Source organism: Zootoca vivipara, chromosome 2 (genome assembly GCF_963506605.1).
Source record: "Zootoca vivipara chromosome 2, rZooViv1.1, whole genome shotgun sequence".
Taxonomy (NCBI): Eukaryota; Metazoa; Chordata; class Lepidosauria; order Squamata; family Lacertidae; genus Zootoca; species Zootoca vivipara.
This window is the reverse complement of record NC_083277.1, coordinates 73,338,104-73,360,710: the sequence shown is the minus strand read 5'-3', so window position 1 is coordinate 73,360,710 and position 22,607 is coordinate 73,338,104. Positions and strand designations below refer to the sequence as shown.

The window sequence follows — 22,607 nt, the reverse complement described above, 5'->3', positions numbered from 1 at the left end:
CAGGGATGATGGGAATTGTAGTCCCAAAACATCTGGAGGACCAAGTTTTCCTATGCCTGCTCTAGAGCAGCATTCAGCGGAGCCTGAGTGGTTTTTGCTATCAGCAAAAAAATGCAATCCTGTGCACATGAGGAAGATTCCTAGGCATTCAAATCGTCTCTTTGGATCCCTACCTTTTGCAGTACATTGACCAGCACCAGTGATTCAAAGATGGGAAATGGTAGCTCACACTGTCTGCCAATTATGGCATAAGCAGTTGCGGTTTTAAAACAATAAGAAAGATAAGTTGGAGCCAAGTTCAGCAATGCAATTAAACTGTCCAGGGTACGGTAATTGGATTTTCTTTCTTGGAGTTGTTGGTTTGTTTTTTTTAACTGAGTGAACGTTGGCCAGTGGAGATCCTGTCCTATGATAAGGTTTCAGATTAGAAATTTCAGCAAGCCTTTCCGGTTCTAAGGAAATGTCCCCTAGAACCAGGAGATGATTAAAAGGTGTGTTTGTGGTTTGGCTTGTCCAAGAGAATCCAAGCTTGACTGATAATGCTGATGTGGGAGTAGGCAGGACAAGCTTCTGTGTCTTTCACGAATAAAACCATCAACAATTTTGCATTGAGACTAGCAAATTTTAACCCACAAGATAAACACCTTGGTTTTTGTTTTAGTATTGGATCAACTGGTAGGCATTGGGCCATCTCTAGCACCCACTGGCATTTTTGATGCAGTGCCCCCCCCCGATGATGGAATGGGAGCTCAGCATATTGTTGTTGCAAGTGATAGAAGAATAAATGGCACCTGCTTTCATTTTTCATATCCATGTGCACATGTATACACACAGGCACAGAAATTGTGTACAGTACAGTAGTATGCTGTACCTGCATCTTTAAGGCATGGGTGAGAAATAATGAGAAGTCTGTGAGATCTGTCTGTCAGATTAGTTTCTGACCCCATGGACAACATTTCCATAGTTATTTTGCTGCCTTCTGCTAACTGCATCTTTAAGATGACTAGGGGAAAGTAAAATCCAATACAGTCCTTAATGCATATATTTCAAATAACTTTGTAAGCAGATACACGCACGAAATCCTCAAGTGAGCTACAATAAACTTTTCTGTTGTTATGAATAGAAAATTAAATATGATGGGGAGCTTACAAACAGACAAGGGCATTCAACAAAAGCTTTGTGGGACATCTTGGCCTACTTTTAGCATGAGCTCATCCATGTTGTCACATGTTGCGAGCAGGGTTTTCTATTGAAAACTGCCGTCAAATATTCTGTTATTGGAGATTGAAGCACGAGTGCTATTTCAGCATTTGACTGTATCACTGGGCTGAGTTTTCTCTATCTCTTATTTTCAACAAGAGTTCAGAGATCTGTGGCAGAGAACCAGAAATCTAAAGGGATCCAGGTAAACTCAGGAAGCCAAGAACTGTGAAACTGAAAACTGCTTCTGTCTCCATTTCTTATTTAGTGTTCTTTAAAAAATGTCAGCCGATATACCATTCAACATCAATATCAAAGAGCCTCGCTGGGATCAAAGCACGTTTATTGGACGAGCGAGCCATTTCTTCACCGTCACTGATCCTAGGAATATTTTGTTGTCCAATGAGCAACTAGAAAAAGCAAGAAAAATTGTGCATGATTACAGGTAAAATGTTTGTTTGTTTGTTTTAAAAAAACACCCCCATTTTATCCCAAGGGCTCAAGGTAGTTGAGAATACTCAAGGCATAATGCAAAAAAGAGTCAAATAAAATAGCCACTTGCAGTAGAAAATGGTACCCAGGCCCCCACTCTCTTCAAAAAAGCAACTCTTGTAGTGTCTGGTCAAGAAGAGTCTCCAGCTTGAATCTCAGGAAGCCTTAATTGGGAAGGAAATCCCACAGTTGTGAAGCCAGCAAATACCTATGCCTACTTAGGACACCCTCTTGCAAACATGGTGTACAGATGGTATAATCAAAAGGGTGTTCTCTGCTGATATTAGGGAAAAAAATATGTACACAGTGTAAGAAGCAGCCTCTGTGATACGTGGATGTGGGTGTGTATTTATGCATTATAGCCAGCCCTTCCAGACATCCCTTCTATTGTGCATTCATTATATTTGTGCTCATGCTATCGAGGCTGTCATATGCAATCCCACTTTCACTCCTGTTTGTGCCTCAAAACATGTTGGGGTGGTGACAGTGCTTTGTTTCCAATCAGGGCATACCCTGTAACTGCCTGCTGAAATCCCATAACTTTCTATACAAAAAATGTTCTGGTTTATTTCTGCCTTGCCTCTGTTGTCCTATAAACCCCTCCAGAGAGCAATACGCTATTACTGTGTCAAGAATATGAGGCAGAACACCATAAAACACCAGTCCAGAGGCATCCAGCATCCTGAATTGTAACTGCTGATCAGAGCTGGCATGCACCGTGTTCCAGGTGTTAGCTTGGTTTTTAGTGTGCTTGTTACACACTAGTGTGCTTTAGTGTGGTCAGATCATAGAATGGTAGAGTTGGAAGGGACCCTGAGGGCCATCTAGTCCAGGCATAGGCAACCATGGCTCTCCAGATGTTTTGGAACTACAACTCCCATGATCCCTAGCTAACAGGAGCCAAGGTTGCCTATGCCTGATCTAGTCCAACCCATTGCAATGCAGGAATATGCAGCTGTTCCATACAGGGATCAAACCTGCAACTTTCTCATTATTAGCACCACACTCTAACCAACTGAGCTATCCAGGCAGTGTGCCAAGAGCTACAATATGTCGGGTGCTCCTAAACATGGTTACTTGAGAGGAAAAGGCCTTCTGCAATGAACATTTAGGAATGAGGAATTAAACTTTGTTGTCAGCAGTGAGGAAGAAAGAAGGATGGGGTGGAGAGTGAGGGGGTGATAAAATATTTTGGAGTAGAATGCTAGAAGTCAATTTTGCAAACAAGCAGTGACTTTTTTCTCCTTAGGGCCTTGCCCTTTGATGAACAACTGCATGAACAAAATTCAATGTGAGCCAGCTGCTTACACTGACCTAACTGCAGTACTCCTGTGACTATGCTGGCATGGGAAAGAGCAGTTACGATGATGGAAAGGGACACAGAGGTTCTTATGCTAAACTGCTACACTGTTCTGTGTGCAGAGAAGATACATGCCAATCTCTTGTGTGCACAATTCCTTAAGTTTTGGACCTACCTTAATGTCATATTTATAATTAAATATTCACATATATTTCCATCTGCCCCAAGACAAGGAATTGCACCCCCTGGATTAACAGAAGATGAACTATGGAGAGCGAAATATATCTACGATTCAGCCTTCCATCCAGATACTGGGGAAAAGATGGTTTTAATTGGCCGCATGTCTGCTCAGGTGCCCATGAACATGACCATTACTGGCTGCATGATGACCTTTTATAGGTAAGTAATGCATGAAAGTACATGAGTGAAATAAATATGCAACTGAGAAATCCAATTTGAAGGTCATAGTCCTCCTGGCACTGGTTGAAACAACTTTGTGTACTCTATAGGGTTTCAGTGCTGCTGCAGCCGAAGTGAGTGATATTGTATACATTAAATGTTTTTTTAAAAAAACAGTTAAAATTAACATTTTAAGTTTCCTCTGTTCCCTTATATTTTTCACACATTGGTTCGGTTATTTATTTCCCTTCAAAAGAAAACAAAGTGGAGAAAATTCAATCTGAGAACTCTTGAACTTCAGTATGCGAGATACTGATGGGAAGATAAAATATCAAATTTTCCTTTAACCATAAATATCGCTACCTTCTCACGTGAATTATAGTTATTGGCTTTTTTGTCAAGTCTTACAGGATAAAAACCACCTGATATTAAATTTGCATTTTATTGATCTTTGTGACTCTCCAAATCTGAGCTGGAAATGTTTGTCGAGTAACATAGCTCTGTACCTGGGAAAAGCGCTTAAAGTTTTACATTATTGTAACTGAACAGCTACATCTAATAGAATCTTAACTTATTTCAGTACTCAAACTGGAACAGATTCCTCAAGAAGACCTGTGCATTTCTACATTTCATGTAGGAAAGCTATCATTTTGTGAAGAAACTGTTCAAAAGACTGATTTGGCTGATCGTTTACAGAATAATCATTGAGGGAAGTGTGCTGAAGAATAATCAACCCAACAGCATTTGATTGTCTTAATCTCATCACTTTAAATAAAATTGATTGATTGTACTTTTTTGTTTTTAAGAACTACTCCAGCAGTGGTCTTCTGGCAGTGGATTAACCAGTCGTTCAATGCCATCGTAAATTACACCAACAGGAGTGGAGATGCTCCAATTACTGTCAGGTAAGGTATTTAAGCTATTCCAGGCAGAAAATTCAAAAACTACAATATCTGCTCTAGTTTAGACCTAAATTCAGTGCTATGATGTGAACGGCCTGAGAAAATGCTTTAATATTTTGCACATGTAATCTCTATGAGTTGAAGTTATGTTCTAATTAGTTGTCACAGTGGCCGGAGTGGACTACTTCAGAGTAACGACGCTACGCGGCTCTGCATTTTATTCTTTTATTGGTGCTGCGTATTTACAGTGCTCAAGTCATTGCTATTTACACGGAGCGATGTTGTCAGTCGGTTTCAGAACCTCCTAATGGCTTTTGGCGCGTCTTTCTCCAACACAAAAGCTTTGGCAGACCCATCCTCTTGCCCCTCCTCTTCCTGCGTAATTCTGGAGTTGGAGGGATGGGTCTCCCCCCCTTGCTTGCCCCTTCCTGTCCCACCTGGGACCCTGGCTCCTCTACCTTGCCTGAGCCTCGGACACGACTTCCTGCTTCCCCACTGGAATCGGAACTCTCCCTGCTTTCCCCTTTGCTCGGGGACGGGCTTGAACTCAGGAGGGGAGGGACTTCGCGATATCCCCTGTCCCTCACATCCACCCCCCTCCCAAGCTCTCCTTCACCCCTCCCCAGGCCCCCCCCATGTGTCGGTGACGACTGGAAGCCTAAGAACTCAGTGCTCTCCGAGCCCGTTGGTGTGAATACCTCCCCCCAGTCCTGCGAGCCCCCCCCTTCCGCCTGGGCGGACGGGAATCCCAAAAAGTCCGTGGCGTCAGAGCTGGTGGGGGTAAAAACGTTCTGCCAATCTGCTCCTACCTCTGACTGGGTGGATCTCGGTGACACCCATACCTCATCCTCTGGTTCCTCAAACTCCGCTTCCCAGCGCCATGGTGAGCTGCTCTCCCGTGCCTCCTCCTCCTCCCCCTCCCTTTCCATGTGCCAGGGCTTGGGTCTGTGGGGAAAGAGGGCGTGAAATTCTTCCACCAAGAATTCCTCCTGTATCTGAGTGGCTGGGACCCATTCATTCTGGGACGGTGGAGCATCCTCCCATGCCATGAGGTACTCCAGTCCCCCCACCCCCCACCTTGAATCCAGGATGGCCGTGGCCTCATTGAGTTGCTCCCTGCCTTCCCTCTCCCCCCCTCCCTCGGGGGTTTGTTCGCTGTCTCGGAGCCTGCTGCTTTCCCTGTACGGCGACAGCAGCGATCTATGAAACACTGGATGCACCCTCATGTCCTCTGGCAGTGCCAGCCTGTATGCCACCGGGTTTACCTGTTGCGTGACCGTGAAGGGGCCCAGCCTTTTGGGTGCCAGCTTTTTGCACCTCCCTCTGGTGGGAAGGCCCTCCGAGGACAACCACACCTTGTCCCCCACCCTGATGACCTCCCCTTGTCGCCTGTGGCGATCTGCCCCCTTTTTGTACGCTTCCTTGGCCCTCTCCAAGTGTTCTCTGAGCTGCTGGTGCACCGTCTCCAGTTCCTCTGCCCAATCCTCAGCCTGTGGGCCCTCCTCCTCCTCCTCCTCCCTCTCCCTCTCTGGGAAAGATCTGAGGTCGCGCCCGTAATTGGCCTTAAAGGGCGACACCCCTGTGGAGACGTGCACTGCATTGTTGTAGGCAAATTCTGCTAGTGGCAAGCGATCCACCCAGTCCGTTTGCCGCTGGCTGACGTAGCATCTCAGGTACTGCTGCAGAATGGCGTTGACCCTCTCCGCTTGTCCGTTGGTCTGCGGGTGTCTAGCCGTCGACAAGCTGACCTCCACCTGCAGGAGGTTCATGAGCCGCCGCCAGAACCTGGAAACAAATTGGCGGCCACGATCCGAAATAACCCTTAAAGGTAATCCATGCAGTCTGAAAATGTGATCAACAAACAGTTTGGCTGTCTCTTCTGCCGAGACTGCCCTGGCACACGGTATAAAGTGACACATTTTGGACATAAGGTCCACCACCACCAACACTGCAGTCTTACCCCTGGACGAAGGCAGATCTGTGATGAAGACCATGGACACCACTTCCCACTGCCTGTGTGGTGTGGCTAAGGGCTCCAGCAACCCTGGTGGCGCTGCTCTGACCACCTTCGCCCGCTGGCAGGTGGTACAGCCCCTTACATAGTCTCGAACATCTTCCCGCACCCCTGGCCACCAGAAGTGTCTCATGACTAGGTGAGTGGTCTTGTCCCTTCCAAAATGCCCCGCTGTAGGGTTGTCGTGCATCTGCTTGAGGACCGTACGTCGAAGCTGGGTGGTGGGTAGGTACAGCGCACCCTTGTAGAAAAGCAGCCCTCTGCGTTCTGCAAAGTCTTTTGCCTGCTCCCTCCCCCCTCTCAGTTCTCTGAAGATGCGGTTGGCAAATTCATCCGCTGCCGTCAGTGCTGTGAGTTCTGCCTCGCTCACCACAGCTGCTCCGCAGGACCATGCCGACGGGGGGAAAATGTGCCTTGGGGCTGGTGGCGCCTCCTCCTCCATGTACTCTGGCTTGCGGGAGAGGGCATCCGCCCTGACATTCTGCTCCCCCGGGATGTAGTGGATGGAGAAGTTGAAGTTCGAGAAGAACTCTGCCCACCGTATCTGCCGCTGGTTGAGCACCCTGGCAGTTCTCCAGAACTCCAGGTTCTTGTGGTCTGTGCACACCTGGATGGGGTGCTTCGCGCCCACCAGGAAGTGTCGCCAGTGCTGGAACGCAGCGTAGATCGCAAGAAGTTCCCTATCAAACACTGTGTAGTTGCGTTCAGGCTGTGTCAGCTTCCTGGAGAAGAAGGCACAGGGTCTCCACTCCCTGTTGGCGTCCAGTTGCAACAAAATTGCGCCCACAGCTTTTTCAGAAGCATCTGTCTCAATGCGTAGGGGCGCGTCCTGCACCACATGGAACAGGTTTTGGTCTGAGGCGAACACTCTCTTGAGGCTTTCGAACGCTGCTTGCGCCTCTGGTGTCCACTTGAACTTCTGCTTGCCTCTCAGGCAGTCCGTGATGGGAGCCGTAACGCGAGAGAAGTTCTTGATGAACTTCCTGTAGAAGTTAGCGAAGCCCAGTAGGCGTTGGGCATCTTTGCGAGTCCTGGGGCTGTGCCAGTCCAGGATGGCCTGCACCTTGTCCTTGTCCATCGCCAGCCCCTTGTCTGACAGCTTGTAGCCCAGGAAGTCCACCTCTTTGGTGTGAAACTTGCACTTCTCCAGCTTCACATACAGGTGGTTCTCCTTCAGGCGTTGCAACACCTCTCTGACATCTTTCACATGCTGCACTGGGTCATTCGAGTAGATAAGGATGTCATCTAGGAAGACCAAGCATTTCCTGAAGAGGAGGGACCCCAGGACGTGGTGCATGAAGGCCTGGAAGCATGCTGAGCCCCCTTGCAAACCGAAGGGCATCACCAGATATTCAAAAGAGCCCAGAGGCGTGAACATCGTGGTTTTCCATTCATCTCCTTCCCGGATCCTGATCAAGTTGTACGCCCCCCTTAGGTCCAGCTTGGTGAAAATCTTGCCCCTGCGTGCCGCTGTCAGGAGATCATCCACTCTGGGCATGGGGAAAGCCACGGGCTCTGTCACCGAATTCAGCCGTCTAAAGTCCACCACAAGACGGCGCTGTTGCGTGTCTTTCTTGTCCACCCAGAAGACCGGGCTGCCCCCTGCTGCCTTGCTTTCCCTTATGAACCCCCGCTTGAGGTTCTTGTCGATGAAAGCGCGCAGATCCTCCAGCTCCTGGTCTGACATGGCGTACAGCTTGGCTGGGGGTATCGTCGCCCCTGGCACCAGGTTGATCTGGCAGTCAAAAGGCCTGTGCGGGGGTAGGTGGTCGGACTCCGCTTCGCTGAAGACCTCCTGCAGGTCCCAGTACTGCTTGGGTATTGCCTCACCCCCTTTGATATGCATGGTGGCCACCGTGGCTATCGGAGGCCCCTCCCCTGGTTGGTGCTGCATGCAATGTTCCAGACAAAAGTCTGACCCAAACGTGATGCACCTCTGGTGCCAACTGATGGAGGGGTCGTGGCGCGCCAGCCAGCTCATGCCCAAGACGATGGGGGGGTCTGAGATGGTGGTGACGTTGAACGCCAGTGTCTCTGAGTGCCTTCCCACCGTCATTCTCATGGGGGGGGTTTGATGTGTGATGGCCCCTCCCAGCAGCTCCCTGCCGTCAATGGTTGCTACGTGCAGAGGAAAATCCAACTGCAAAAGCTGGATTTGGTGCTCTTCTGCAAAGCTTCTCGAGAAGAAGTTGGCGGACGCCCCACTGTCAATTAAGGCGAGGACCGTCAGGGGATAGCCATTTGGGAGCGTTAGCGTCACTTCTAGAACCACTCCTGCTCTGGGAGGGGTGGGCTGGCTCTGCACCTCTCTGTGCGGGTGGGCGGGCTGGGGCTGTTGTCTGCTGACTGTGCCTGGCTGCTGCCCCTTGTCTCCTGCAGCCAGGCTTTCCCGTTTCCCTGCTGTGGTGCTGCGTCAGTGGGGGAGGGCACCACCTTTCCCGCCTTTCCTTGCCACTCCCTGCGATGTGGGCAGTCTCTGACGAGATGCTGGGGTGAGTTGCAGAGAAAGCAATTCCCGCCCCTTCCCTCCTTGCGTCTTGGCGCCGCTGGGGTTTGAAAAGCCCGCGCGCGCGCGCTATCAATCTGCATGGGCTCCTGGTCCTGGCTGGCTCCAGGCGTGGCCTGAAAGGGTTGTTGAGGGAGTGGCTTCTCCTGCGACCGTGGGAACCAAGCCCGCTTTGCGCGCGTCGCTTGCTTGTCGTTCCACCGGGATTCCTGCCTCACCCCCACCGCCAGAGCTGCTTTGCTCAGCTGATCCATAGTACTGGGCTTTGGACCTCTCGAGAGTTCATCCTTCACCTCCTCGCTCAAACCCAAGTAAAACGCAGCTTGCATGGGAGGCGAATCCAAAACCCACCCCAGTCTGTGCACCAGCATGGTGAATTTCGCCCAATATGCGCGAACTGTCATATTTCCTTGGCGTAAATTATGCAGTTCCTCCTTAGTCTGGTCCAAATGACTATCGGACGAATACATCGTCCTCAAACCTTCTAGAAATTGTTGGACATTTTTCATGCAAGGATTCTTGGTTGCGATTAATGGTCTTAGCCACTCCCTGGCTGCTCCGGTGAGATGTTCCACAATAAACGCTACTCTGTGCTCATCATCGGGGAACTCATTCTGGTGCAGCTCAAGAGCATACACGATCTCAGTCTCAAAGCCCTGAAACTCCTTCGGGTCTCCATTGAACTTGCTTACAAGGGTCCCTGCTCTCCTTCCTGGCAGCACTTGGACTTGGGGAGCCCCTCCCGCCTTGTTTTTCTCTGCATCCAGCTTGTTTTGGAGGTCTACCGCCACCGCCCTTAAATGCTGCTCTTTTTCCTGGAGCTCTCTCACCTGTTCCGCAAGTTGTAGCCGGTCGTCCTGGACCTTCTTAGTCTCCTCTTTAGCTGCCTTCAATTCTCCCTGCGCCTGCAGCGACAGCTGTTGCAGTTCTAGCTGGGCTTGCTCAGCGATCTGCCGCCACTTCTCCGCCTCGGACACGCTCATCCCGGCAACTCCGAAGTAGCCCAAAAATGATTAGGAGGTTGCTGTCACAGTGGCCGGAGTGGACTACTTCAGAGTAACGACGCTACGCGGCTCTGCATTTTATTCTTTTATTGGTGCTGCGTATTTACAGTGCTCAAGTCATTGCTATTTACACGGAGCGATGTTGTCAGTCGGTTTCAGAACCTCCTAATGGCTTTTGGCGCGTCTTTCTCCAACACAAAAGCTTTGGCAGACCCATCCTCTTGCCCCTCCTCTTCCTGCGTAATTCTGGAGTTGGAGGGATGGGTCTCCCCCCCTTGCTTGCCCCTTCCTGTCCCACCTGGGACCCTGGCTCCTCTACCTTGCCTGAGCCTCGGACACGACTTCCTGCTTCCCCACTGGAATCGGAACTCTCCCTGCTTTCCCCTTTGCTCGGGGACGGGCTTGAACTCAGGAGGGGAGGGACTTCGCGATATCCCCTGTCCCTCACATCCGTGTAATGTGATATGCAGGCAGCGTTATCTTTGATGAAAGCCAATACACCTCACAAGACTGATGGAGTGACCAATCAGTAAAGCAGGGGTAGCTAACTTGTTTTGCTGCCCCCCCCCCGAAAAGAAGCCTGGTTCACCCTTGGCCAACCTCTCATGGACCACGTACCAACAGTGTGTGTGACCAGCCCACATTCTCACATGCGCGCACACAGGACACACACAGTCCAACATGTTCAAAAGCACACACTCTCCCCTACTCATCTTATCTGTGATCACTGGAGAGGGTGTGGTTATCTCCCTCTCTGCACTCCTAAAACGATCAGTCTGATGACTGGGGAGGAGACTGCTTGCATCTCCCTCACAGTGATGGGCTATGCCCATCCCAGCACTGGGTCTATGTTAGCGCTTTCCCCCAATTTTAATAGCAGCCTTCAAATTGACGGGGCCTTGCCCAACCAGAAATAAATGGTTAGCCCCCCCAAACCGTGGGAGCTAGTTGTCCCTGCCCTAAATCATCTTCCCTAAAGCTTGGGATGAGTATGGTAATTGGTTGTGGAGCCAGCAGCAAGGTTTAGTTTTTGAGCCGCAGCCAGGCCCTGCATATTTGAAACAGCCCTGTATTTCTGCCCTGTTCTGAGGAATGCATGCCCAAGGCAAGAGAGGACCCCTGGTTCTTCTGAATGGCTGCCAGCAGCTGTAATAATAATAATGGATCCCAGATTGCCTAGTTTGGATTATTATTAAATTTGCGATGTGGTTTTTCATAGACTGGCTTGACGTGACGACATGTAAGCACAAGGTAAACTCTAATGGGGAAATCGAAGTGATGCTAATTTAATAACATTAATATGTAACATGCATATAGAGAGCATTCCAAGCACTTCGCGTACACCACCTCAGTAATATATGTGAGACATCACTAGATGCATGACTGCCTAGTTACTTCTCTCTGGCACTAAAAACAAGTTATTTGCATGTAGATAATCACCCAAGGTCATATCTGCATAATTTGAATGACTAAATTAGGCTACTAATGCATTCTAGACATCGACTATGGATTGCAGCTGGTGTGGGATCAGAGCATTTCAAAAGGGGCATGTGTGCTTCACCTCTATAGTCCATGAAGTTTTCTGGTTCTGGTGGGGTCTTTTAAATGTCTCGAGAATTATTCATCTGGTCGAGCACATCTGGGAAACGTTGAGGTAGAAGACCAAAAGATGTTGCCCAGATGTGACAAGAGTAGAGTGAATGTGGTGTTCTTGAATGTAGGAGCAGAACTGCCAGTAGGATACAGGTGGTCACAGTACAGCCACTCAGTGCTGCTTGACATCCTAAGCTTGCACACTCGGGGTTGTGTGTGTGTGAGAGAGAGAGAGAGACAGACAGACAGACAGATATACCATAATTACATGCTAGGAAGTCTTTGCACAGGCACCCCCAAACTTCGCCCCTCCAAATGTTTTGGGCTACAATTCCCATCTTCCCCAACCACTGGTCCTGTTAGCTAGGGATCATGGGAGTTGTAGGCCAAAACATCTGGAGGGCCGCAGTTTGGGGATGCCTGTCTTTGCATCAGAGCTGAGGAACATGAAGCCCTCTACATGTTGTTAGACTGCGGTTTCCTTTGTCTCTGATCCTTGGCCATGCTGGCTGGAGCTGGTGGGAGTCCGACAATATCCAGGGGCCCTGAGGTCCCCCCCCCGCTCTTTATCCTTCCAGCTGCTTTTGGTATAACCAGTTTCTGACTAGTATCCAAGTGTAAAGGCACACAGCGAAGCAACTTTTTTGAAGCTCTGGGTCTGATCACTACCTGGTTGGGAGAGCATTTGAGAGCCTTGTGTAGGTGGTGCTGAGCTGGATATAAATGTAAGAAATGAAGTGAATTACTTCCCAATATATTCTGAGGTGATCTATCTACCTCTGGTGAAGATGGCTCAAGGTTTCTCAGTCTCCTTGACAGTTTATGATGGCATTAGACCCGAGTGGGGGGGGAGACCCTGTTTGGGGGCTGAGATGATGAACATTGTTAGACTTTTGTTAAGGGTCAAGCCAGGACCCATTGTATCTTTTCTCCTTCATGAAAAGGACAGTCTATCCATGCTCTTGCACCACCACCCCCTGCTCTCTGATAAATGGACTGGCATAGCTCACCATATAGTATAGTTGGCAGAGGAAATAGCTGCAAAAAGAAAGCCATGGCTCATTCTGCAGAGGAAGAGTCTACAAGTATATCTGAAGCCCCAACCCACTAGATATTCTATCATGCTTCCAAATAGTGAACTGTCAAACATATGAGGCAGCTTTATATTGTCAGCCCATTAGCCTGTCTGGCATATGGCATGACTGACAGTGCGTCTCCGAGTGAGATCTTTTAAGCGGAATATACCAAGGAATGAGATTAGGATGTGTTGCACACAAAAACCACATGCTCTACCACTCAGCTATAATATCTCAGCCTTCAGTCTAAGCACGATGCTTCCCCTGAGTCCTTCATCAGAGTTCAGGTGTACACCACCCAACTTTCATTTCAGTAGCCAAGAACATAGAAGTCCTGCTGGATCGGGTCAGAGGCCCATCTAGTCCAGCATCCTGTTCTCACAGTGGCTAACCAGATGCCTATGGGAAGCCAGAAGCTGGAACCTGAGCGCAATAGTGATACCCAGTAACAGGCATTCTGAGGCATACCACCTCCCAACTGTGGATATAGAACATATAGATCACTTAGGAGCCAGCCACTTAAATGGGAAAGGGAAAGTTTGTAACCCCACTAGATGCCCCGACATTATATTCCGGTGCGGTTTTGTCTTTCAGCCAGAAAAACATGTTACATTACCATGCCAGTTGCGCTTACATAATTGGAACATGTGCGGTGTAACATATACAGCCATTGTGCACACACAAACGTTCTTATTTTTGTTTTAGCCAGCTGGGAACAGCCTATGTTTCTGCCACCACAGGTGCTGTTGCAACCGCTCTAGGACTTAATGCACTAACAAAGGTATTTAATCATTTCCTCCTTTTTGCTTTGAGAAAGAGTTTTGATTGTTGTGGAAACTTTTAGTTAATGATTTCCATACGCATGAAGAGTAACAAGGGTTTTCTGGCACCTTAAACGCAAATGCATTTATTGTGACATGACCTTGCATATTCAGGAGCCCACTTAATCTTTTCATCCGGGAGTTTATCAGTCTCTTGTGAATGAATCCTGTTTGCTTCAGTTCAGTACTGATTCATTTCTATAGCTTTGAATATGTCAGCACACAGAAATTAGATGTCAGGGAGAAGTGTTCTAGCCTAGCATTTCCCCTACCATTTTCTGGAACCTCCAGCTTTCTTTGTACAACAACATTTTTATATGGAAGAGTATTCAGTTATGTGAGTTCAGGCTTGGATTTACCACCTCAATGAAAATATAGTCTCAGTTTCTAGGGCAAGGTCTCTTGCAACTGATATTCAGATAAGGTGCTGTTTCTGATTCCTGCATGAAATCCACGTTAGATTTCTTTATAAATAGTTCATACTGCTTGTATAATAAAAAATCTAAGCAGTTTACATAGAAACAATGAAACAACATTAACTAATACAAATATTACATTTTCCTAAAATCTAGATAAAAGCAAAATGTGATTGTATATCACAAATAAAAACTGAGTGATGTGCAGAACAAAACAGAAATAAAGCTTTGGAATACATTTTAAAGAGGTGTTTAAAGGTCATTTTTATCTCCAACCCCAAAGCATTTAACGTGTGCATATCTTCACTGTCCATTTCGTGCATCTGATGAAGTAGGATCTTGCCTGGAAAAGCTTCTGCTGCAATAAATCTTCAAGAAACCATGAGACACCATGCTGAGTTTGCTGACATACTCTAAGATGGCTACACTTCAAAAAGCTGTCTCAGAATGATTGCAACTATTTTTCAAAGAGAAAGATAGAGGGGTTTAAAAATAATAATGATCATATAGCTTCCCTAAATGGCATTTCACCAAAAACTTAGCCTGATTTCTGGGAATGATTATAACTCAATATTTCTGTTCTAAAATATTTTAATGTCACTGTAATACAGTTGAGAAGCCACTCTCATTTTTTAAAGGTACAAGCTGTACCAGTGTTCTCAAAAGATTCTAGCTTCAGGCACATATATTCTCTGATGTGTTTGCATAGATTCTTAAGATCAGCTTTTCACAAAACAGTACTTAAGATGATATTTTAGAGTGGCTGAGGATTGGTGGGGTTTGTCCATCTTCAGGTAACTCTTATTTCTTTTTTCACAGCATGTCTCACCTCTTATAGGACGTTTTGTTCCTTTTGCTGCTGTAGCTGCTGCTAACTGCATTAATATCCCATTAATGAGGCAAAGGTAAGATAAAAATCTAGCATGTGCCACAGAGCACCTGTTGGCTTTAGTAGGGATGTTGCAAAATTTGTTCCAAGCCAGAGTCTGAAAAGAAATTCAGAGGCTCATTAAAGCCCATTTCAAAGCTGGCACAAGCTTTAAATGGTCCTGAATTCTTCTCCAGCTTTGGCTGAAATTGGATGTGCCCGCTGCAGAGTCCAGCCTGCAGAGCAAGCCACTTTCAGGAAGCCACACCCACGCACCCCACACCTGATGTCGTGACAGCAGGTGTGGAGCAGGTAAGGGCATGACTTCAAAGGAGCAATCAAGAGCTTAAAACTCCCAAGTTGTTCCTTGAATCCAGGATGGTCACTCACACTTTGGCCAGGCAGGGGTGGGGGAGATAGAGATCTGGCCCACCAGCCAGCAAAGATCCCCCACCCTGTGCTAAACCAACCCATGGCTTAGCTTTCAGTGGTACAACAGGAGGAGGACTGGGAGAGGAGCACAGTGGCCACAATCCAATCTCTAGCATTTGCACTTAGCCTTGGCATTTCTTGAGCATCATGTGCAAACCAGCTCTTATGAATGTAATGAAAAACAAAGTAGGGCTCTTGTTGAAGTTTACAAATGATTAACAAATGTTCTGGAACATGACTTTAGGAACATAAACAATTTGAGCATATAGTGCCCTTAAAGAATAACCTTTCACAATTGTTCAGCTTTTTTCTTTTCTTTTCTTTTAAACCCAACAGGGAACTAAAGTATGGTATTCCCATTACAGACGAAAATGGAAACCGATTGGGTGAATCGTCCAAAGCTGCCCAACAGGCCATTGTGCAGGTGGTTATCTCAAGGATCCTTATGGCTGCTCCTGGCATGGGTTAGTTCACCTTCAGCTAAGCATAAGTAGTGAATGAAATCATGCTCTTCTAAGAACTTTGGCTTCAGTACATTAGATTTGAAGAGCTAACGGCTCACACATAAAAGATCTTGTAGAGAAACATGGCAGAGTTTTATTTAATTTTACAATGTATCTCCAATGCACTATTGATATTGTAGCCATTGCTCTAGCTGACCATCCAATATTCTTTAATATCTTTTTTTAATTAATTGTATCTCTTGTGAAATTTCATGTGCACATTCTCCATCATCTATTTATAACCCTTTTTCATCTCCATTCATTGCTAATTTATTTATGCATATTAATAGAGTGCCTCAGGAAAGCTATACATTACCAGTAAACTCATTGGAGCATACCTGTTATTTGAAACTGCTCTGTATACATAGTTTGCCAAAGTTTAAGCATTCCATTCTTTGTTTTTCTAGCCATTCCCCCATTCATAATGAATTCTTTGGAAAAGAAGGCATTTTTAAAGGTAAGCCTAAGCTCCTGAAGATATATTAATTTTCTTCTTACAGACAGTACAATTAAGAGATCCGTTTTAATGAAATAGCCGTTCACAGAGCAATAAAAAGAAAAAGAGAAGAAAATTGGCTGTTATTCCCTGTCCTGCTCTGGGGAACATTTTTGTTTGTGAATAAAACAGGTGTGTGTGTGTGTGTAAGCTCTTCATTCAGTTGTGTAAATTAGATCCACACCATTGCTTTCATAAATTGTAACAAGGAGGTACATGTTGATTAAAGCGTGTGTGCTAAAAAGTCAGGGTTATTTTCAGATGTATGACATCTCCTGCAAGGACCTAATTCGAAGCTGATGTACATGAAATATGCTGTCACGTGGAAGCTGCTTTAAGTTTAAATTGATCCATATGGCAATGGCTGTCATGGGGAAATTGAGTAGTGCATGGCAGCTCCCTACATAGTCAGATGACTTTTTCCATCCTGCTGCAAATTTGCTTATTTGGGGCAGAGTGAGAGGTTTGTGGTGGCCTGGAGTCACCTGCCTGAAATACAGTATGCCTCTGACTACTGCTTGCTGGGAACCGAAGGTGGGCAGATGCTCCTGCGCTCATGTCCAGCTTGCAGGCTTTCCAGGGGCATCTGGTTGACCACTGTGAGAGAACAGGATGCTGGACTAGATGGGCCATTGGCCTGATTCAGCAGGGGTTTTCTTAGATTTTTGTGCATATAAGTGACTTGAAGTGGCAACAGGGAGCAATCGTTAAAGTGACCTCCATGCTCCTTATGCTCTTGCTGATGGACTAAACATCAATAATATTACCAGCACCACACATTGTTGCCGACGTTTGCAATTCCATGAGAAGCAGCTCCTTTCATATAAGAAGAAGAAGAAGAAGAAGAAGAAGAAGAAGAGTTTGGATTTGATATCCCGCTTTATCACTACCCGAAGGAGTCTCAAAGCGGCTAACATTCTCCTTTCCCTCCCCCCCCCACAACAAACACTCTGTGAGGTGAGTGGGGCTGAGAGACTTGAGAGAAGTGTGACTAGCCCAAGGTCACCCAGCAGCTGCATGTGGAGCAGCGGAGACGCGAACCCGGTTCCCCAGATTACGAGTCTACCGCTTTTAACCACTACACCACACTGACTCTCATTCTGTATGTCATACATTCTATATGTTGGGGAATTCAGTGTCATTGTAAGATTTTAATCTCACCTAGGGCAAGCACAGAGTTTCTGCTGACAGGGTTCGTGAGTGAATCCCTCCCATAATTTTTTTCTTGCAACATTGAAGTAAGAATAATTTTCTAGGGACATAGTTCATTAAATATCAGTTCTGCTATATAGGCCATCATTATCCCCACTGAGAGATAGCTACTTGCCTGACGTTACCTAGTGACTTAGTAAGAGTTAGATCCAAGTCTCCTAGATAGATATGAAGTGTTAGCTGAAATAGGTTATGTGGAATTCAATGCTTCATGTTTGAAGAGTCAGTCACTCAGTTCAATTTATTTGCTAAAATCCACTGGACTTCACAAATGTATTGAGGTATATTCTAGCACACATGGTCCCCAGCATATTGGGTGCTGCGTTGCACAAGGAAATGTTGTCTATTCCTCTGGGCTGCTAAAGCAAACATAATGTGTAAGTGTATTTATCCCCATCCATCAGCAAATAAGAAATATTCTCTGTAGAATTCCAGTGGGGGACTTGAATATGTTGGAAGGAGCAGGGATGTTTGCTTAAGCATATTACACATTTTGGAGCTAACACTGTTTGCATTTGACTGTGAAGAGCATTTCTGTTGGTTCAGTGATATTTCTTGCAACAGCTAATGAAAAGAGAATGCCGTATGTCAAGCAAAGTCTCCATTGGTGTGTATGTAGTTTAATCAACACGAAGATGTTGTAATTTTTTCAGATCAGCACATCTGAAAGAGCCCTTCAGTGACTGTTCAGTGTTCTTTGACACCATCACGATTCCCTTTATGTTTTCCTGCTCCTCCCCGCCCCCTCCCTCTGCCTCTTGGACTGTGAGCTCAGGTGAATCATTGCTCTACAGCTAGTTAATTATAAGACTTGCTATTGATCAGGCCTGGATCCATTGAGCAATGAACTGCACTTCTGTTTTTTTTTATAAAAAAAAGCAGCTTCGGCATGTCAGCTTAAAGTTCATTACTACTCTGACACCATCTACAACCTGCTTTATTAATGCATAGAGGCTTTAGCATTTCCCCACCATTCCAGATAATAGCTCTTGCTCACTCAGCCTAAGAAAAAGAAATCTTTAAAGGCTCAGACAAAGAGAAGGAGAAGAGGGATCGTGTGAAGGTCTTCATTTCTTTGAATCCTGCCACAGAAACACTGCCTTCCTTTCTAATAATAATAATAATAATAGTAATTTATTATTTATACCCCATCCATCTGGCTGAGTTTCCCCAGCCACTCTGGTCAGCTCCCAACAGAATATTAAAAAGACAAGGAAACTTCAAACATTAAAAACTTCTCTAAACAGGGCTGCCTTCAGGTGTCTTCTAAAAGTCAGGTAGTTGTTTATCTGGGAGGGTGTTCCACAGGGCGGGCGCCACTACCAAAAAGGCCCTCTGCCTGGTTCCCTGCAACCTCACATCTCGCAGTGAGGGAACCGCCAGAAGGCCTTCGGAGCTGGACGATGGGGGTGGAGACACTCCTTCAGGTATACTGGGCCGAGGCCATTTAGAGCTTTAAAGGTCAGCACAATCCCTTGAATTGTGCTTGGAAACGTACAGGGAGCAGTGGCGGAGCTTCATGCTGCGGCTCCGGGGGGGCGGAGAGCAGGCAGGGGCAGGGCAGGTGCGCGTCCTGGGTGTGCCGCCCGCAGGGGCATGGCGCGTGCCCTGGGGGCATGGCGCCCAGCGGGGCGGGGGGCAGCTGTGATTGTTACATGTTTCTAGCTCCAGGTGGCTGTCCTCCTAGCTGTTCTTCACTACATAATGCCTCAAATATAGCCGTAATGAACCTTGCTGAGTCATGGAAATGGGTGAAGCTTTCCAAATGTGACTCCCCAAATAAAAGCAGACAGTTCCCCTGAGAGCAGTGGTGAATATGGCGCATGAGGAGTTGGGTGCAGCATAGCAGAAAGAAATGACAGGAGCCCCAAACATGGCAGGCATTTTAAGCACTGGAAGTTTGAGGAAAAGATGGTGATTTTAATTTGAGCAGCAGCCTGGCAGCACTTGCTTTTGTCCTCAGCTGGGGAACAGAGGAAGGAACAAGCAGAAAAGCCATTTCATGCTGACTTTATCTCATTAAAGGTAGTAATAGGAGGTGGGGTCATATTTCAGCGGCAGAGTGTCTGTTTTCAGGAAGAATGTCCCAGGTTCAATCTCCAGCAAACTCAGGTAGGGCTGGAAGACTGGAAGAGACTCCTGTCTGGAGCCCAGGAAAGCCACTACCAATCAGCATAGGGCATAGGCAATATGATCCAACTTGCTAAAAGGCAGGTGCCAATGTTCCTGGTTAGACCTGAGTCTTAAGACAGAGTAATTTTGGCCCCCATTTACAGATGCTCCAGTTCTCACAGTTGTGGGAGGCTAAGTGCTACAAGCTCACCAGGCTTGAGTTAAGGTTTCCAGCTAGTACCGTATAAGCCGACCCCGTGTATCTGAGAAATACATTTAAACATCCATGTGTCTGTTGAGGATTAGTGGCTCTTCTTGTTCCCGCATAGAGCAATGTTTTTGTGCACCTGCTCTATCTGAAAACGGTAGCTGACTTGACTTGTGCAATAAGCCCCAATGCAAATGCTTAGAAAAGGAGACTGCCTGCTGTTGTTTCTCATAATTCTGTGTAACAACAACCTTGAAACAAACTTTAGATTGCCCTTGTGTCCAAGACACTCCTTCACAAAACTCTTCATCATACAAAAAAATGAACTATTGCCGAACAACAGCTTTGAGAAATACAGTGTCATCTTGCATTCAGTGTTAGAACATCTCCAATGCAGAGTTCTCCTGTCCTCTGCCCTTTTGTTATGATTCCATTGGGTGGCATCTACTGGTGTTTGGTTGATCATAAACTGTGGTGCAATAAGAAGTAAATAGGAGTCCTTTGGCTGGCTGGAGTTCTGCCATCTGCTCAGTTTCCAGAGAGATGTAAGTGCTGCATCATTACATGCCGCACCATCCTTGAAGTTTAAAGCTACCATTTGTTCCTTGGCTACCTGAGTCACAGGCAGCTACTTTGTGGCTTTGGATTCCTGCAGCACAGATAAAGCCCCAGTAACTTTAGTTGTCCACATCCGTGAGTGTGATACGTTTAGGCATTGTTAAAGGTCCTTGTATATGTCTAATCTGATGAATATAGTCACTCCTATCCTAATGGCTTGTTCATCTACATTAGTTACCTAGGAGTAAGTCCCAGTGAACATAGTGGGTCTTAGGTAAAGGTAAAGGGACCCCTGATCATTAGGTCCAGTCGTGACCGACTCTGGGGTTGCAGCACTCATCTCGCATTATTGACCAAGGGAGCCGGCGTACAGCTTCCAGGTTATGTGGCCAGCATGACAAAGCCACTTCTGGCGAACCAGAGCAGCACACGGAAATGCCATTTACCTTCCTGACAGAGTGGTACCTATTTATCTACTTGCACTTTGACGTGCTTTCAAACTGCTGGGAGCTGGGACCGAGCAACAGCAGCTCACCCTGTCGCGGGGATTTGAACCGCCGACTTTCTGATCAGCAAGCCCTAGGCTCTGTGGTTTAACCTACAGCGCCACCTGCTGTTGGTCTTACTTGAGTAAATATGCACAGAATATTTTCCCTGCCTCTTTACCTCATATCTAAAGGACAAAATCTATAGTTCCACATTTGCTGCTTATTTCCAACTATTTAACACTTCATTCTGATCCTTAATACAACAGCAGTTTATGGAATGCTTTTTACTTGAAAATCGTAATTGCACACACCCACTCTAATTCTAACCAATTAACTATTTTACTTTTCATCTTCATCCTGTTTATGATACCATATATGAAAGGGAATGATTGCTTTTAGTAAGAGAAGCAAATCCAATCTAGAGGAAGCTTGCTGTGGTTGGCTTTCATTAGCATTTCCTTTCTGGTAGAAGTCTTAACACAGCATCTTTATAATATCCCTTAAATGATTAATTGTTGCAAGATTAGTTTTGCTTGATGATGTGACAATAAACTGTGCATATGATTTGTATACTGTAGAACAGGCATCCCCAAACTGCGGACCTCCAGATGTTTTTGCCTACAACTCCCATGATCCCTAGCTAACAGGACCAGTGGTCGGGGAAGATGGGAATTGTAGTCCAAAACATCTGGAGGGCAGAAGTTTGGGGATGCCTGCTGTAGAACAATGCATTGGTTTTTTTTAGATGTTATAATAATTCCCAAAGATCCATAGCTGTTCTTTACTGACACAGGAACAATAGTTGATGATGGGGAAAGGGGAGGCTTGTCTATCAGTTTTTATGAAGTTTTAAAAAGTTTTTTTTTTCCAAAGTGAGGGTAGGGTTGTATGACTCTTGCTTATAGAGAAATACCCCAGGATGCAACCCCTGCCCCAGTTTCTCTTAAAGTGGCACCTGCACCAAATTTCTTTTTAAAAGAATTGCAGCATTAAAATATACATTGGAATTCATCCCTTTGTATTACCCTGTTTCTCATATTTTAAGACATACCCATAAAATAAGCCATAGCAGGATTTTTAAGCATTCAAGGAATATAAGCCATACCCCGAAAATAAGACATAGTGATAGGCACAGCAGCAATACCGGCCATGGCAGGAGGAGGAGGAGGAAAAATATAAGACATCCCCTGAAAATAAGCCATAGTGTGTTTTTTTGAGGAAAAAATAAATATAAGACATGTCTTATAATATGAGAAACATGGGTATTTAACAAATGCAACATGGGAATCACGTGTTGTAGAAAGTCCTAACATTGCTCACGTTGCCTCAGTGATTTCCCAGTACTTCCTGATGTGTGTATTTTTACTACAACTATATAACAATACCTCTAAAGCACCCACCCCAGGATTTTAATGGATAACAGAAATGAACATTTTCATAACTTGAAGGCCCAAGCCTTTTCCCTATAGCCATGGCAGTGCTTTCAGTGGAATTTTACAAAAGTAATTCATCTAATTGCAGGAAAGGATTGTTTTCATCCCCTTAAACCCTCTGTGTGCCTGATATTATAATACTGCCCTACTTTTAGAAATCTGCCCTGCTGCTAAGAACACATGAGCAAATCAGCAAAGTCAGGGTGTGCGGGTTGGGAATGTTTGCAGACCCCACAGTAGTTAGGTGTGTGTTCAAGCATGCCTTCTCCATTTTGCATTTGAAAAGCTTTGGACCCAAGAACTTGAATAGTACATATGTGGTGAGAGGAAATATCTCATTTCATCATGAAACATTTCTTTTAAAACACAGAGGTTTCCGTGGATGAGTGCCCCCATTCAAGTGGGTTTAGTTGGCTTCTGGTGAGTAAAAATACATTTTAAAAAATGAATTCATGGGGATATGGTTGTGGTTATCGTAACAATGTTTCCTTCTGTGGCAGATGTTGGTTTTGAACCCTAAATGGGGAATTGCACATTGCCCTTCGTGTGTGCAGTGTGGCTGTGTATCTTGTGT

At 46.0% G+C, this 22,607-nt stretch overlaps 1 protein-coding gene across 3 annotated transcripts in view; it reads left to right on the top strand.

Moving 5' to 3' along the window:
- The window catches only part of SFXN1 (sideroflexin 1), a 36,912-nt gene that overhangs the window by 6,469 nt on the left and 7,836 nt on the right, over window positions 1-22,607 (top strand). For all 3 annotated transcript variants that reach the window (XM_035105317.2, XM_035105316.2, XM_060271700.1), the window contains exons 2-9: window positions 1,469-1,645; window positions 3,221-3,391; window positions 4,198-4,296; window positions 13,192-13,267; window positions 14,543-14,628; window positions 15,360-15,487; window positions 15,934-15,983; window positions 22,404-22,453. In XM_035105317.2, coding sequence (XP_034961208.1) covers window positions 1,482-1,645; window positions 3,221-3,391; window positions 4,198-4,296; window positions 13,192-13,267; window positions 14,543-14,628; window positions 15,360-15,487; window positions 15,934-15,983; window positions 22,404-22,453 — 824 coding nt within the window. In that variant the 5' untranslated portion in view covers window positions 1,469-1,481. The remainder of the gene's footprint in view (window positions 1-1,468; window positions 1,646-3,220; window positions 3,392-4,197; window positions 4,297-13,191; window positions 13,268-14,542; window positions 14,629-15,359; window positions 15,488-15,933; window positions 15,984-22,403; window positions 22,454-22,607) is intronic.